General features: G+C 33.2%; 1 protein-coding gene across 1 annotated transcript in view; it reads left to right on the top strand.

Annotated features, from left to right (window-relative positions):
- Window positions 1-13,963, top strand: part of LOC107665770 (myosin-IIIb) — a 45,065-nt gene that overhangs the window by 22,408 nt on the left and 8,694 nt on the right. Inside the window, exons 9-23 of the mRNA XM_016456781.1 lie at window positions 915-1,023; window positions 1,107-1,223; window positions 2,575-2,675; window positions 3,604-3,690; window positions 4,167-4,232; window positions 5,391-5,504; window positions 5,709-5,820; window positions 6,130-6,173; window positions 6,382-6,444; window positions 7,657-7,776; window positions 9,595-9,680; window positions 9,766-9,813; window positions 10,049-10,096; window positions 11,317-11,408; window positions 13,667-13,834. Of these exons, the coding sequence (XP_016312267.1) occupies window positions 915-1,023; window positions 1,107-1,223; window positions 2,575-2,675; window positions 3,604-3,690; window positions 4,167-4,232; window positions 5,391-5,504; window positions 5,709-5,820; window positions 6,130-6,173; window positions 6,382-6,444; window positions 7,657-7,776; window positions 9,595-9,680; window positions 9,766-9,813; window positions 10,049-10,096; window positions 11,317-11,408; window positions 13,667-13,834 (1,375 nt within the window). The remainder of the gene's footprint in view (window positions 1-914; window positions 1,024-1,106; window positions 1,224-2,574; window positions 2,676-3,603; window positions 3,691-4,166; window positions 4,233-5,390; window positions 5,505-5,708; window positions 5,821-6,129; window positions 6,174-6,381; window positions 6,445-7,656; window positions 7,777-9,594; window positions 9,681-9,765; window positions 9,814-10,048; window positions 10,097-11,316; window positions 11,409-13,666; window positions 13,835-13,963) is intronic.

The raw sequence follows: 13,963 nt of genomic DNA, 5'->3' as shown, positions 1-13,963 counted from the left end.
TTCTGCTGAGGTGAAATTCAGTGCAGTCATGTATCGTGATATGTATCGTATCGGGGCCTCTGTATCGTGATATGTATCATATCGTGACGTTGCTGGTGATACACAGCCCTAGTAAATGGTTATTATAGGATATAATAATATATTAAGATATATTAAGATAAGCAGTAAGTTAGCAGAATACAGAATACAAGCTCGCGCTGCTGAGGCTCACTCTGTTTGTCTCGAGACTTCAGAACAAATGAGCGTGACAGCACATAAACTCAGAAGAAACACACTGAGGTAAAAATTCTAAATGTTTAGTTTATTCATAACATGATATAGTTAAGTATCACCATGACAAGTGAGCTATTTTGCTCAATATTCTCACGAAGTATGTAATAAAATGTGTATTTCCATTACAGGTTTAGGTCTTAAATTTCATATAAGGTGGTATTAAAAAGGTCTTAAAAAGTCTTAAATTTAACTTGTTAATGTCTGCAGAAACCCTGTCTTTTCATTACATATTTGGGAAAATGGTTGTGTTTTCAAATGCATGTTAAAGCGCGACCAAGTGAAAATGAGCTGCTCACATGTAAATGAACACAGTACCGCTCTTTACACTAAAACATACAGCACATATTTTTATTTATAAATCACGATTTCAAGTTTATTTTGATTATTTCGTGCAGCCATAGAAGAGATGCATTCTTCTTGGTAAAAACACAGTGCAGAGACAGGAAATTAGGATCAACATTGCATTCAGAAATTTAAAGGGGAAGGTGCACACACATACAGACAGGCATATCAGGTACACATTTGAAAATTTTGGTGTAATTCTACATATATGAACATAATACTTTCTATACCTGTTACGTGCGTGTGTGTGTGTGTGTGTGTGTGTGTGTGTGTGTGTGTGCGCGCGTTTCTGTAAGCAGGGTCAGTTTGGCGTTCAGGAAGAGGATTTACTGAAGAGTCTGACGTGCACCACATCAGTGACGCGAGGAGAGGCCATCCAGCGACTCCACAACCAGCAGCAGGCTGAAGGTGCGGCACAGTTTCACTTCGAAGTCACTAGTGCGTCTGACACCCTTCATATCGATCACGGTGTGTTTTATATGTTCATTCAGATGCCAGAGACTCCATCGCTAAGGTGGCCTACGGTCGCGTGTTCGGATGGATCGTCAGTAAAATCAACGAACTGCTCGCTCCTAAAGTAGACTGTGACGTGGAGCTCAATGAAATAGGTAAGAAATGCTGTGACTGAAAAATTTGTCTCCTTTTATCTGAAATAAGGCTGAAATAAAATAAAACACAAATATTAGATGAAAAACTTTGAAGTGCTAAAATGACTTAAACTAAAATAAAAATAAATTATATTAAAAAATAATAAAAATGGCAAAAGCGCATAACAAAATTGCTAAAACTTTAAGTAAAATTAAAATTAAAAATGAAAATATAAAAAATGAAATCTAATTCAAAATATTATTAAAAACTATAATAGTATATAAATGTGACCCTGGAGCACAAAATCAGTCTTAAGTCGCTGGGGGATATTTGTAGCAATAGCCAAAAATACATTGTATGGGTCAAAATTATTGATTTTTCTCTTATGCCAAAAATCATTAGGATATTAAGTAAAGATCATGTTCCATGAATATATTTTGTAAATTTCCTACTGTAAATATATCAAAACTTAATTTTTGATTAGTAATATGCATTGCTAAGAACTTCATTTGGACAACTTTAAAGGTGATTTTCTCAATATTTAGATTTTTTTGCACCCTCAGATTCCAGATTTTCAAATAGTTGTATCTCGGCCAAATATTACAAACCATACATCATCTGAAATCTGAATAAATAAGCTTTCCATTGATGTATAAATCTCAATTTTGAAAAATGTACCCTTATGACTGGTTTTATGGTCCAGGGTCACAAATTATAATAAAATAACACTGGCTTAACAATACAGTTTTTTTCAATGGCTGACATACTGCAAATTATTATAAATAATTAATCTAAATTATAATGATTTTTTTCATCCGTTTCATCTTTTCATCTTCATCTGTGGATAAGTCTGATGTTAGAATTTTAGAACTTTTAAAATAATAATCTCATAATGGTGAAATATTTGCAGATTTATCAACCTATCACAAGTGAATACCTCGTTTTCCAACATGAGCGATCCCTTAACCTTGACAATACAAAATAACACTGTACCCAATGTTTAGTGCAGATATTACAGTTTTCCTGCATTTTTTCCCATTTATCAGACTGAATGTAACTAACCTGTAACTGCTGAACACTTTCTGGCTGATTGTTAAATGCCATCTTTGTCAGCTGGATCATTGCATTTTTATTTTTCCATCCATTTTTTATTTTATTTTATTTTAGTTTTTTATTTTATTATTATTTTTATTATTTTTATTTGTTTATTTTACTCCTGAGTAAATGGTAGATAATTAACTCTGTGCAACACTGTTCTTGCAATGACAATAGCCTTAGCTGTTATTAAAATCTTAACTAACATCCATTTCTCTGAAACTGGATAGAAAATTCTTATTTTGTACAATTATTATTTACTTTCTCTCTTCACAGGAATCCTTGACATCTTTGGTTTTGAAAACTTTGCTGTGAACCGATTTGAGCAGCTCTGCATTAATCTGGCTAACGAACAGCTCCAGTATTTCTTCAACCATGTAAGTCCTTCATAGTGCTTCGTTATGAGTTTGGTATTTGTATAGAAAAACATACAAAGTTTGATTCAAGTCTCCATTTTAACTATGTCAGTAAAAAGGCCAACAAATAAATTGCATCAGTGGTAATCCTCCATGGGGCTGCATTAAAAATATTAGGCTTTTTTGGATATATTGCATGTTTGTACACCTAAAAGTTTAATAATTTAAATCTATTAAAATTGTAAATATTACAATCTCTTTAAAATTATATTTAAAAATACTTATTTTTAATAAAAAATTTATATTTATAATTGATATAATTGCTTTAGCAAATTTAAACTGTCCAGAATGTCCTGCCTAGTTTTTTTTTTTCTCTTTGCAAAATGAATCTATTAAATATATTAATCTATCGTGAAAAGGAGAATCAGACAACGACAACCACAGACTGCTGAGCATCTGAAGTCTTTTATCAAGCGAGATTGGGCAATAATTTTGCTTGCAAAACTTTAATAATTAGTATCTTCACTTCCCAAATGATTAAACATTGTAATTAAAAGGACAGTTGATGTGACAGTGTTAAACATGCATCTGTCCCAACTTTTTGGGAGTGTGTTGCAGCCATCAAAATAAAAATGTTTATTTTTACAAAGTGAAATCTTTTCTTTGTACTTTTGTCAGTTAAATAAGAGCTAAAGAGAATGAACAAATCACAGATTCTTGATTTCATTGCTTTTTACAGAAGGTCCCAACTTTTTCCGTTTTGGGGTTGTAAAATGAATCGGTCATTTAACTTTATTTCAAATAAAGTCTTGAAGAAAACCCAAGGCAGCAGATGTTAGGAACCATTAAATGCCACATTCGATCACAGACACAGGCCGTTCTTTCAACAGGACATTATTTGCCACTCCATGAATGTAATAATCACATTTTCCATGTCGTTTCCCTCCAGCACATTTTTCTGATGGAACAGAAAGAATATAAAGAGGAAGGCATCACATGGGAGACCATAAGCTTCAAGGACAACAAACCCATACTGGTACGTCAAAACCGTTTTCACCCTCCGTGATTATTGTGCACTTTTTCCAACTCTTTTTTTTTTCCCATTTTCGTTCCCTCTGACTCCAAAAATAACCCCGAGCTCTGCGTTTGGCAGACGGCCGTGTGGTAAATCCCAAACACAGGAAGTGCTGACAAAGCAAGACGCGTAGCTTTGAGAATCTCTCAAATTTCTGCATGTTTTCTGACCTAAATCCTTCGGCGCGCTGCTGAATGGGAAGCTTAAAGAAACCTGAAGCTTGTTTTCATTCTCACGTGAGATTCCTGCCCCTGTAAATGCAAGCTCTGCCCTGTAATTATGGGTATTCAGCAGCTGCCTGTTTGGAAAGCTGCATATTAAATGCATGTCACGTTCATATAACATTCAGCTTCGTATCCTGTTGTGTAACATGGATCTGAGGCCTGTTTAGCTTGTCAGCATGGAAAACTCTTTCACCCATGCCACCTCTGTTTCAGGACCTGTTCCTCACCAAACCCATCGGGATTCTCTCACTGCTGGATGAGCAGAGCGCCTTCCCTCAGGTACACTGGTTGCTTGCTAAACCCTGAGACACAATAGAAAACATGGTGCCAAGTCCTCCATAGGGCCAAAATTACATTTATTTGTACAAATGCATACAACAAAAAAAAATTTTTGTCTTACAGCAATTACGTTTATGCATTTAACTGATGATTTTTTTAGTGCATTTAACTGATATTTATACACCGAAACATTTTATAATTTAATATCAATTTTCTTTAAGTATTGCAACTCTTTAAAATTCTATTTAAAATACATTTAATTTTTATTGATATTTTGTATTTATAATTAACATAATTATTATGCCTCATAAATGTATTATTGTAAAAGCAGGGGTTTTTTTTATTTTACAAACGGATGGATGTGATCATCTCCATTGGGCTGCATTAAAAATACTGTGTTTTTGTTATATTGGACATATTTGGACACCTCAAAAACGAATAATTGTAATTAAGTTAAGTTATTTAAGTATTGCAGTCTCTTTAAAATTATATTTGAAAATACTTATTATTATTATTATTTATAATTAAATTTATATAATTGCTTTTGCTAAATTAAACCCTCCAGCATGTATTACTGTAAATGCAGCCATTTTTTTACTGCACTTTTTTTTTCTTTTTTTTTTTTGCATTTTATAAACTGAAGGACAAAAAAACATTATTTTCTGTGGTAATCCTCCATATTTGTACACTTCAAAAAATGTAATTTAAATTATATATATTTTTAAGTATCGCAGTCGCTTTAAATTTATATTTCATTTTTATTTATAATTTAACTTAAATAAGAATTTGCTTTTTTATTTATAGCTTATCTCATTTTAAATGCAGCATTTAATGCAGCTTTAAATGCTGCATCTTTCTTGAAAGATGAAAATGTGTTCTGTGATGATCAACAGCTCACATAAAGCTCAACTTGTATTGAACCAGGAACAATTATTTTAACAGCCATTGAATTAAAGCTAAGCAACAGTTTCAGAGTCTCAGAGTTAATAATCTCTGCCTGTTCTGTGGAATTACGGTGGAGTTGACATTAATTGTGGACTATGTAACATTTGTTTACGGTCATGTGACTGCATTTGTTGTGAGAGAGTAGTGAATCTCAAATACGTTAAATCAATATTTATAGCAAACAGCATGTGATAATCATTTCTGCACCCACAGGCCACTGACCGAGATTTTGTTGACAAGTTAAACAGCAAATTTAAAACTGCTCCAAACTTTGAGGTTGTGCGAAACCACACCCCTCTATTCACTATTGTGCACTATGCTGGGAAGGTGAGTGTACAAAAGCATCGTCATCACTGTTACCTCACAATTCACCTGATCACTGACTTCATTTAGATCAACGGTGGAATTGTTGTGCTGGTTAATAATTAAATTATTATGCATTTTTCCCAGAGGGGACTCATTAATAAGGGTGTTTTTTTCTTCATAATGTGTGCATTATTCCAGCATGAAGTGTCTTTGTGATCTGTTCAGGTGCAATACAATGCAAGTGGATTTCTTGAGAAAAACAGAGACACGATACCAGCCAACATTCGCGAGCTCTTCATCAACAGCGTCACTCCTCTCCTCAGCGTTCTGTTTGCAGGTCTTTAAATGTTTTTTATGGTATTTGTTATTTTGTATGTTATTTTTTTAATTAATGTTGTATTATATTGCATTATTTTTAATTTATTACAATGTTTTTCCCCAAAGTATTTGTTCTTAATAATAATTATTATAATTATTATCATAATTTTTTTTTTTTATGTTCACAGATTATTTGATGTATAAATAAGTGAAGATACTTAAACTTCAGCTAACAAACAAAAGCATTTGATTGTAGTTTCCCCTTGATCATTTATTCATTATTATTGTTATATAATGCTTTTTAAAGCTTTATGCTTTTTTTTTTCAGCCACAATTTCCCGAACAGGCACACTAATGCCACGCAAAGCCAAGGTGCGGTGTATATATAATATATATATATATTTTGACATACCAGTTAACTTTATGAGTGTCTGTTAAAACACATGTTGTGATATTTCCCAGATACCTTGATAGGCTGGTGTTTGAACATATTTATAGCTGTATAAATGGCAAATTACTCTCTTAACCGTGAGATCAGTGATAATTAATCCACATGATCCTGTGTGCATTTTAATTTTAGTTACAAGTTGCAGATGACAACTTTAACTCAACCAGGAAGCAGTCCGTCGGCGCACAATTCAAGGTAAATCTTTGCTTCTAAAAAAATCATAGTTATGTTTTTTGTTTCGGTTTATTTAATGCATCCTATAATTAAAGGAATCAATGCATCTAAATATGTGCATCTTAAATATGTACATCTATTAATTTCTATTTTGCATGTATCAGAAATATTAAATTGATTAATCTCACAAAAACTGTCAATAACATATCCAATTCATATTTCTGTGGAAGCTTGTTTCCGGCACAGGATAAATAACTAGAATAAAGGTAATTGTGACCACTTTTCTCACAATTCTGTCTTTTTTTTTTCTATAAACTGCAAGATATACATTTAGAATAGCAAAATATAAGCTCAGAATTCCGAGATATAAACTCAGAATTGTGAGGTATAATTTAAATATAAATAAGATATAATTTTAGAATCGCAAAATATTAACTCAGAATTCCAAGATTTAAACTCAGAATTCCGAGACAAACTCTGAGATATAATTCCAAGATATAAATTAGATATAAATTTAGAATTCCGAGATATAAACTTACAATTCTGAGATATAAACTCAGAATTGTGAGATATAATTTAGATATAAATAAGATATAATTTTAGGATCGCAAAATATTAACTCAGAATTCCAAGATTTAAACTCAGAATTCTGAGACATAAACTCTGAGATAGGTATAAATAAGATATAAATTAGATATAAATGTAGAATTCCGGGATATAAACTTAGAATTGCGAGAATTTTTTTTATATAAATAAGATATAAATTTAAAATTGCAAAGTATAAATTCCGAGATACAAACGCAAAGTTGCGAGATAAAAACTTGAATCTTGAATTCCAAGATATAAGCTAAGAATCATGAGATATAAACTCAGAATTGCAAGATATAAACCAGCAATTCTGAGGAGAAAAGTCAGAATCCTGAGATATACACTTGCAGTTCTGGGTTTATATCTCACAATTCTGATTATAATTTCCAGAATTGTGAGATAAAATTACCTTTATTTAATAATTACCTGTATTTGTTTATTCTGTGGTGGAAACCGGTTTCCCTGTCTTTCACCTCATAATGAAGATAAATTATATTTTCAGAAAGTGAAGTCTATTTCTTGGATCATTTAAGATCTTTTGCATTGTGATTGTCATGATGATGACGCACTGACATTCCCTCGTGTGTTTGACCCTGTCTGCCTTTATTTAACAGCCTAAATGTCTGTGTGTTGTTTTCCGTGCAGCATTCTCTGGCTGTCCTCATGGAGAAGATGTTTGCGGCCGGTCCGCACTTTGTTCGGTGCATCAAACCCAACCGAAGCAAGCAGCCAGATCAGCTGGACAGTAAACTAGTGATGGATCAGGTGGGTTCAGCATCTGTAGTGAAGCTCTGCTGTGTTCGGCCCTTTTTGGGCCTCTTTTATTTTCCACAGCAGAGCCAAATGCGTTCTCAGATTTTCCTGCCCTCCGGTGGAGTCTGAGCTCTGTGAGCTGTACTTAAAACTGCAAGCCTTTTAATGCTGTTATGATGGAGCTCAATCCAAATCCCTCTAATGATACAGGAGCCGCTGGGTTTGTGTTTAAGTGCCAATATGGACTAAAAACTATATTAAGTGATTATCTTGTTGGAGCAGCTAGTTCTATAACGCATTGTAGATTTTACCTTTTTTTTCCATGTAAAACTTGCCACCACTAAATTAGGGTGCTTCTTATTGGGTGCTAAAGTGTTCTGGATGGATGTTCTCGAAAAACATCTGTTCTCTGTAAGATGGGTCCATCCTGCTCAAATGACCATATTGTCTCTGTCTGTGCATGTATGTTTACACATAAACAGCTATTAAGTCACATGGTCGGATGATGTACAGCCATGGAATGTAGAGTTTCATTCGGTACATAAGCAGTGCTGTTAAAAACTACAAGACTGTGCAACACTGACACCTCTTGGAAATTTGTGGAAGTGCACTTTGCAGCCTGTAAGAATTATTGTTTAAAGGGGTCCTATTATGCTTTTTCACTTTTTCAACTTTAGCTAGTCTGTAATGTTGCTGTTTGAGCATAAAAAAAGATCTGCGAAGTTACAAAGTTCAAAGTCCACTTCAAAAGGAGATATTTTATTTAACAGAAATCACTTTTCAAAACCTACAACGAACGACTCGTTTGGACTACAACGCATATTTTCCGGGATTTGTGATATCACAAATATCGACGAATGGGATCAGACCTGGTTGAGCTGCACTAGAGAAGGCAATGAGTGTTATCACTATGTCGGAGACACGCTAGCTGTCCCAAGGTAGACGAACTTAGAGTGGTTACAATCATCCGGGTTTAAATCGCGCTCAAATTGATTTGATTTTGATTTGATTTTGACGCAATATTTACACTGAAGCTCGCAGGTGGCTATGGTAAGGGGCATGACATTTTACCGACCAGGCGCCGAGTGCTGCCAATCACAACACACCCAGTGTGGTCGGGAAATGTCATGCCCCTTACCATAGCCACCTGCTAACCAATCACAACACACACTGGCCCAGCTAACCAATCACAGCACACACTGGCCCAGCTAACCAATCACAGCACATTTCGTATTTCAGAAGGCGGGCCTTCATTTGATACAGGAACTATTCGAGCCGTTCATGCCAGACTGGGGAGAGAGGTGTTGTAATAATGTAAAATATGTGAAAAATAATGTGTTTTTCGAACAACCTAGTATGAGAGCCTGTTCTAGTACACCCCCAAAACAAAATCAAGACTTTGTAAAAGAGCATAATACGACCCCTTTAAAATAGTAACTTTATTGACAATGAAGAGCTCAAAATGAACATGAATAGTTTTCCTTTCAAATAAAAAAAACAACAACTCTTCGTTTTTTTTATTTTTTTTTATGATATAGCTCACAAGTTGGATAAACTGCTTTTATGATACATTTGCTATTTTTGATACAATAATATTGTTGACTGTTTTTGAAGCTTGGCAGTAAAAATCATCCACACTTGTTTGCAAAATTAAGATTTCTTTGTGTTTCATGGAAGATGTTTGTACAGTATGAGCGTGAATAAATACTGACAGAACAGTTTAGTTTTTGTGTAGTCTCCCTTTAAAAGTGACCTAATGGCACCTTTCATAATCTCAGTTGTCCAGTCCATCATATTCGTGTTCTGATTGTCTGTTTCCATCCTCTGTAGCTGAGATACAACGGCCTGATGGAAACCATCCGAATCCGGCGGGACGGTTTCTCGTGGCGTCCGGCGTTCAAGGAGTTTGCCGAGAGGTTCGTGTGCAGGCAGGAAAACTGACATTTTCTGAGTTCATTGCGTCAGATTCCCTGCGGCGTGACTCACATTTCTGTCCTGTAGGTACAACATTCTGCTGCTGAAACCGGATCTCCCGCTGGACAAAAGCAGGTGTGAACAACACATACATCAGAGCTGTGTTAAAGTAATGTGCACCAAGAAATGCAGGAAAAAAGTTCCCACCTAGATGGATAACAATGTACTTTTGTTAATAATAATGTGCTGTTATAAAAGATAATAATAGCACATTTGACAAATGTTTAAAAGATCACTCACATGAGGGGAATAAGCTTCTTATTATTTGGTTTCATTAAAATGCATTGTTTTTTTTTGTTGTTGTTTTCAGTTGCGTGTCGATCCTGAACAGCACTGAACTCTCTGGTTGGAAGTGCGGGTAAGTTTGAGCATGTTGCAACCTGTTTAAGTCATAAAGTAAATCAAATTATATGCATTATTAGTGGTATTTGAGGCATGCATTACTGTTATGATTGTTTATATGATGGTGTAATGATTTGAACAAACCCCTAACACTCACATTTTTATTCCTGTCATTTTTAAGTCCTGTCAGGATAAATTAAATATAAAATTCATCAAAATGTAATAAATAATAATAAAATATAATACATATACATAAATTAACTATTTAATAGTTTATTACTATAATTTATTAACATACTGGTAAAAAAAATTAAGGTTTTTATTATAGCTTGAATGCACTGTAAGTCGCTTTGGATAAAAGCGTCTGCTAAATGCATAAATGTAAATGTAATATATAGTACATATATAAATACATAGTGTGTGTGTGTGTGTGTGTGTGTGTGTGTGTATAAAGCAGTTATTAGTTTGTGTGTAATATACTTAAAAGTTTTGTGTGTAATATATATGTTAATATATGTGCTATATAACATTTAACATTTTAAAAATATTTATAATTTAAAAGCATTAAAAAATTTTAAATTAAACATTAATTTCACAAAATTCTAATAAAAATAAAAAAGTATTAAAATGTAATAACAATATAATATAACACAATATAATAAATATACATAAATAACTATTTTATAATTTATTAAATTATTTAAAACATTTATGTGTGTGTGTGTAATAAATAATAACACCTATATTACATATATTTAAATTGTACATTATGTAAATGTATTTTTTATTATTATTATTTTATTTATGAAATAATCTATGCATTGCATAATACATTACATTTTTTTATATTTAATACATTTATTAAATAATTATTGGAATATTTAAATATGTATTAAATACACATTTACTACTACAATGACAATGAGCTTGAAATGAAAAGAAACATTTATCTTCTGAAATGGAAAAAAAAATCTGTAATTATCTACTTGCCCTCCTGACGTTACAAATCCAAATGCTACATTCATATTCATAAAATGTTAAAGTCTAGATTTCGTAAGTCCTGTCAAGGTGTTCAGGTTTATGTTGTCACAGGATCTAACATGTATTCATTTCTTTAATTTGGCTTGAACATCTGGTGATAAAATAATATGAACCGATACATTAGATACTTTAATGGCTCTCATAATATTGACGCATCGAGCAAGTCACAGCAGTTCTCTTGTGCTGCTCTTTCAGGTCGTGCCGGTTGTTTTTTAAGTACTGGCACCAGGAGGATTTGGCCCGTCTGCTGGAGAGACTGGGACGAGCGGCGCTTGTCATTCAGAAGAGTGAGGAGCAATTAAACTCGTTTGTTTATTCCTCAATAAGAGTATATTAAATACAGCTCTTGGCTCAAAGTTTGACTGTTTTATAGCAGCCTGAATCACCCCTCAGAAACACACTCATAAAAACACTCATCAGAGCAAGTTCAGACGTGAACTTACCTGGATATGTGGCTTATGTAAATAATGGCACAGGATGAATGGGAGGACATTATAAAACGTCTTCTGCCATATATATTATTTAGTTTTTGTTGTTCACTCGTAATGTCAATGTTTGTTTCATCAAAGGTCATTATGGCTGTTTTCCATCCTCTGACCCATAGTTAGAGTTATGTTTTTGTGACTGTACCTTTAAGACTTTTGTATGTAAATGGCCTGTTATGATTCAGTAACCCCTTCATAGTGGCGTAGTTCGCATTATTGTTTGTAATCAGGACTAATCAAGTCGCAGAGTACTGAATTTGTGTTAAAATGTAAATTTGGGAGGTCATACACTATTTATATAAGCCTCCCATATTTATTTAATATTTAATAATGCATTTTTTATCAGAAGCACAGTAAAAACAGTAATATTGTGGAATATTTTTACAATTAAAAAAAAATACTTAAGAAATTAAAATGTAAATTTCAGTTTCACAAAATTAAAAAAGTAAATATACATTTTATTAAAATGTAGTAGTAATAATAATATAATAAATATACATAAATTAACTATTTTATAATTTATTAAATTATTATTTTAATAAATTATTATTAAAAGTGTGTAATCAATAGAAATATTACATATATTTAGATTTTATGTAAGTTATTAATTTTTTATATTATGTATACATGTATTTATTATTTGTATTTTAATTTTAATTTTATTTTTATGATATTTTATCATTATTTATTAAGTTTTACATGTATTGCATAATACATTACATCTTTAAATATTTATTACATTTATTAAATAAATAATGGAACATTTAAATATCTATTAAATACACAAATTTAAAAGAACTGTTTTCTATTGTAATATATTTTAAAATGTCATTTATTCCTGTGATCAAAGATGAATTTTCAGGTTGCGCTGCTTCCTATTTTGGTGGAAACCATGATACATTTTTTCCAGATGTTTTTTATGAATATAAAGTTCAAAATAACAGCATTTATTTAAAATGGAAATCTTCTGTAACATTATAAATGTCACTTTTGATCAATTTAATGTGTCCCTGAGGAATAAAAGAAGTTGTATTTTAAATTTAATTTAATTCAATTCAATTTTTTTAAAAGATGCACAACTGATTTCAACATTGACAATAATTAGAAATGTTTTTTGAGCAGCAAATCAGCATATTAGAATGATTTCTGAAGATCATGTGACACTGAAGACTGGAGTAATGATGCTGAAAATTCAGCTTTGATCACAGGAATAAATTACAATTTACAATATATTCACCTAGAGAACAGTCCTATTAAATGGTAAAAAATATTTCAGTATTTTTCTGTTTTTACTGTATTTTTGGTCAAGTAAATGCAGCCTTGGTGAGCAGAAGTGATTTGAAAACAATTCATAATTTTTCTAAATGTTTTTACTTTTGACTTGTATTTTCACATTTGTCTCTGTATAATTCAATGCCTCAGAATGAAAAGAATTCAGGCTTAGGGTTAGTTCACCCAAAAATGAAAATTGGCCCATAAATTACTCCCCCTCAAGTCATCCTAGGTGTATATGACTTTCTTCTTTCAGACGAATCCAGACGGAGTTATATTAAAAATAGTCTTTGATCTTTCAAGTTGTTTAACGGCAGTCAGCGTGTGTTGCATAAGGCCTTCTGTAGTGAATCGATGCATTTTTGTAAGAAAAATAACCATATTTAAAATGTAATAATCACTTTAATGTAGCTTGCGCGCACTGTTGTAAACGGAAGCAGTTCCGGGCGCGTGACGTATGAGGTCGACGTTGCGCATGCGCCGCTCAGAAGTGACGAACGCAGAAGCGCAGCGGAGAGATCAAAACAAAACAACGGTCACTTATTAGAAGTACAAAGCTTGAAAGATCAAAGACAATTTTTAATATAACTCCGACTGGATTCGTCTGAAAGAAGAAAGTCATATACACCTAGGATGACTTGAGGGTGAGTGATTTATGGGCTAATTTTCATTTTTGGGTGAACTAACCCTTTAAGTGTATTACTGTAAACCTGATTTATGCTTATTTTAGATGAGTTTGTTTTGTGTCGTTCGAGTGTGTTTAATACTTGACTGCGTCTCTTGTGTAGATTACCGTGCTCGGATCTGCCGGAGGAGGTATCTGTCTCTGCTGGCGGAGATATGGCGGCAGCGTCAGGCCCAGCGGGAGAGAGAGGAGCGCGAGGAGGAGGAGAGGAGGAGACAGCAGCTGGAGGACGAGAGGAAGAGGCGTCTGGAGCTGGAGCAGGAGAACCTGCGTAAGAGCTGTCCTCTGTGTTCACAGCAGCGTCAGTGCTGATGGCAGTGGTGTGTGTTAAACTCGTGTGTGTGTGTGTGTGTGTGTGTGTGTGTGTGTGTGTGTGTGTGTGTGTGTGTGTGTGTGTGTG

The sequence above is a fragment of the Sinocyclocheilus anshuiensis genome, unplaced genomic scaffold (genome assembly GCF_001515605.1).
Source record: "Sinocyclocheilus anshuiensis isolate Anshui unplaced genomic scaffold, SAMN03320099.WGS_v1.1 scaffold743, whole genome shotgun sequence".
Taxonomy (NCBI): Eukaryota; Metazoa; Chordata; class Actinopteri; order Cypriniformes; family Cyprinidae; genus Sinocyclocheilus; species Sinocyclocheilus anshuiensis.
The sequence above is the reverse complement of the archived record's forward strand: the minus strand, read 5'-3'. Positions and strand labels throughout refer to the sequence as shown.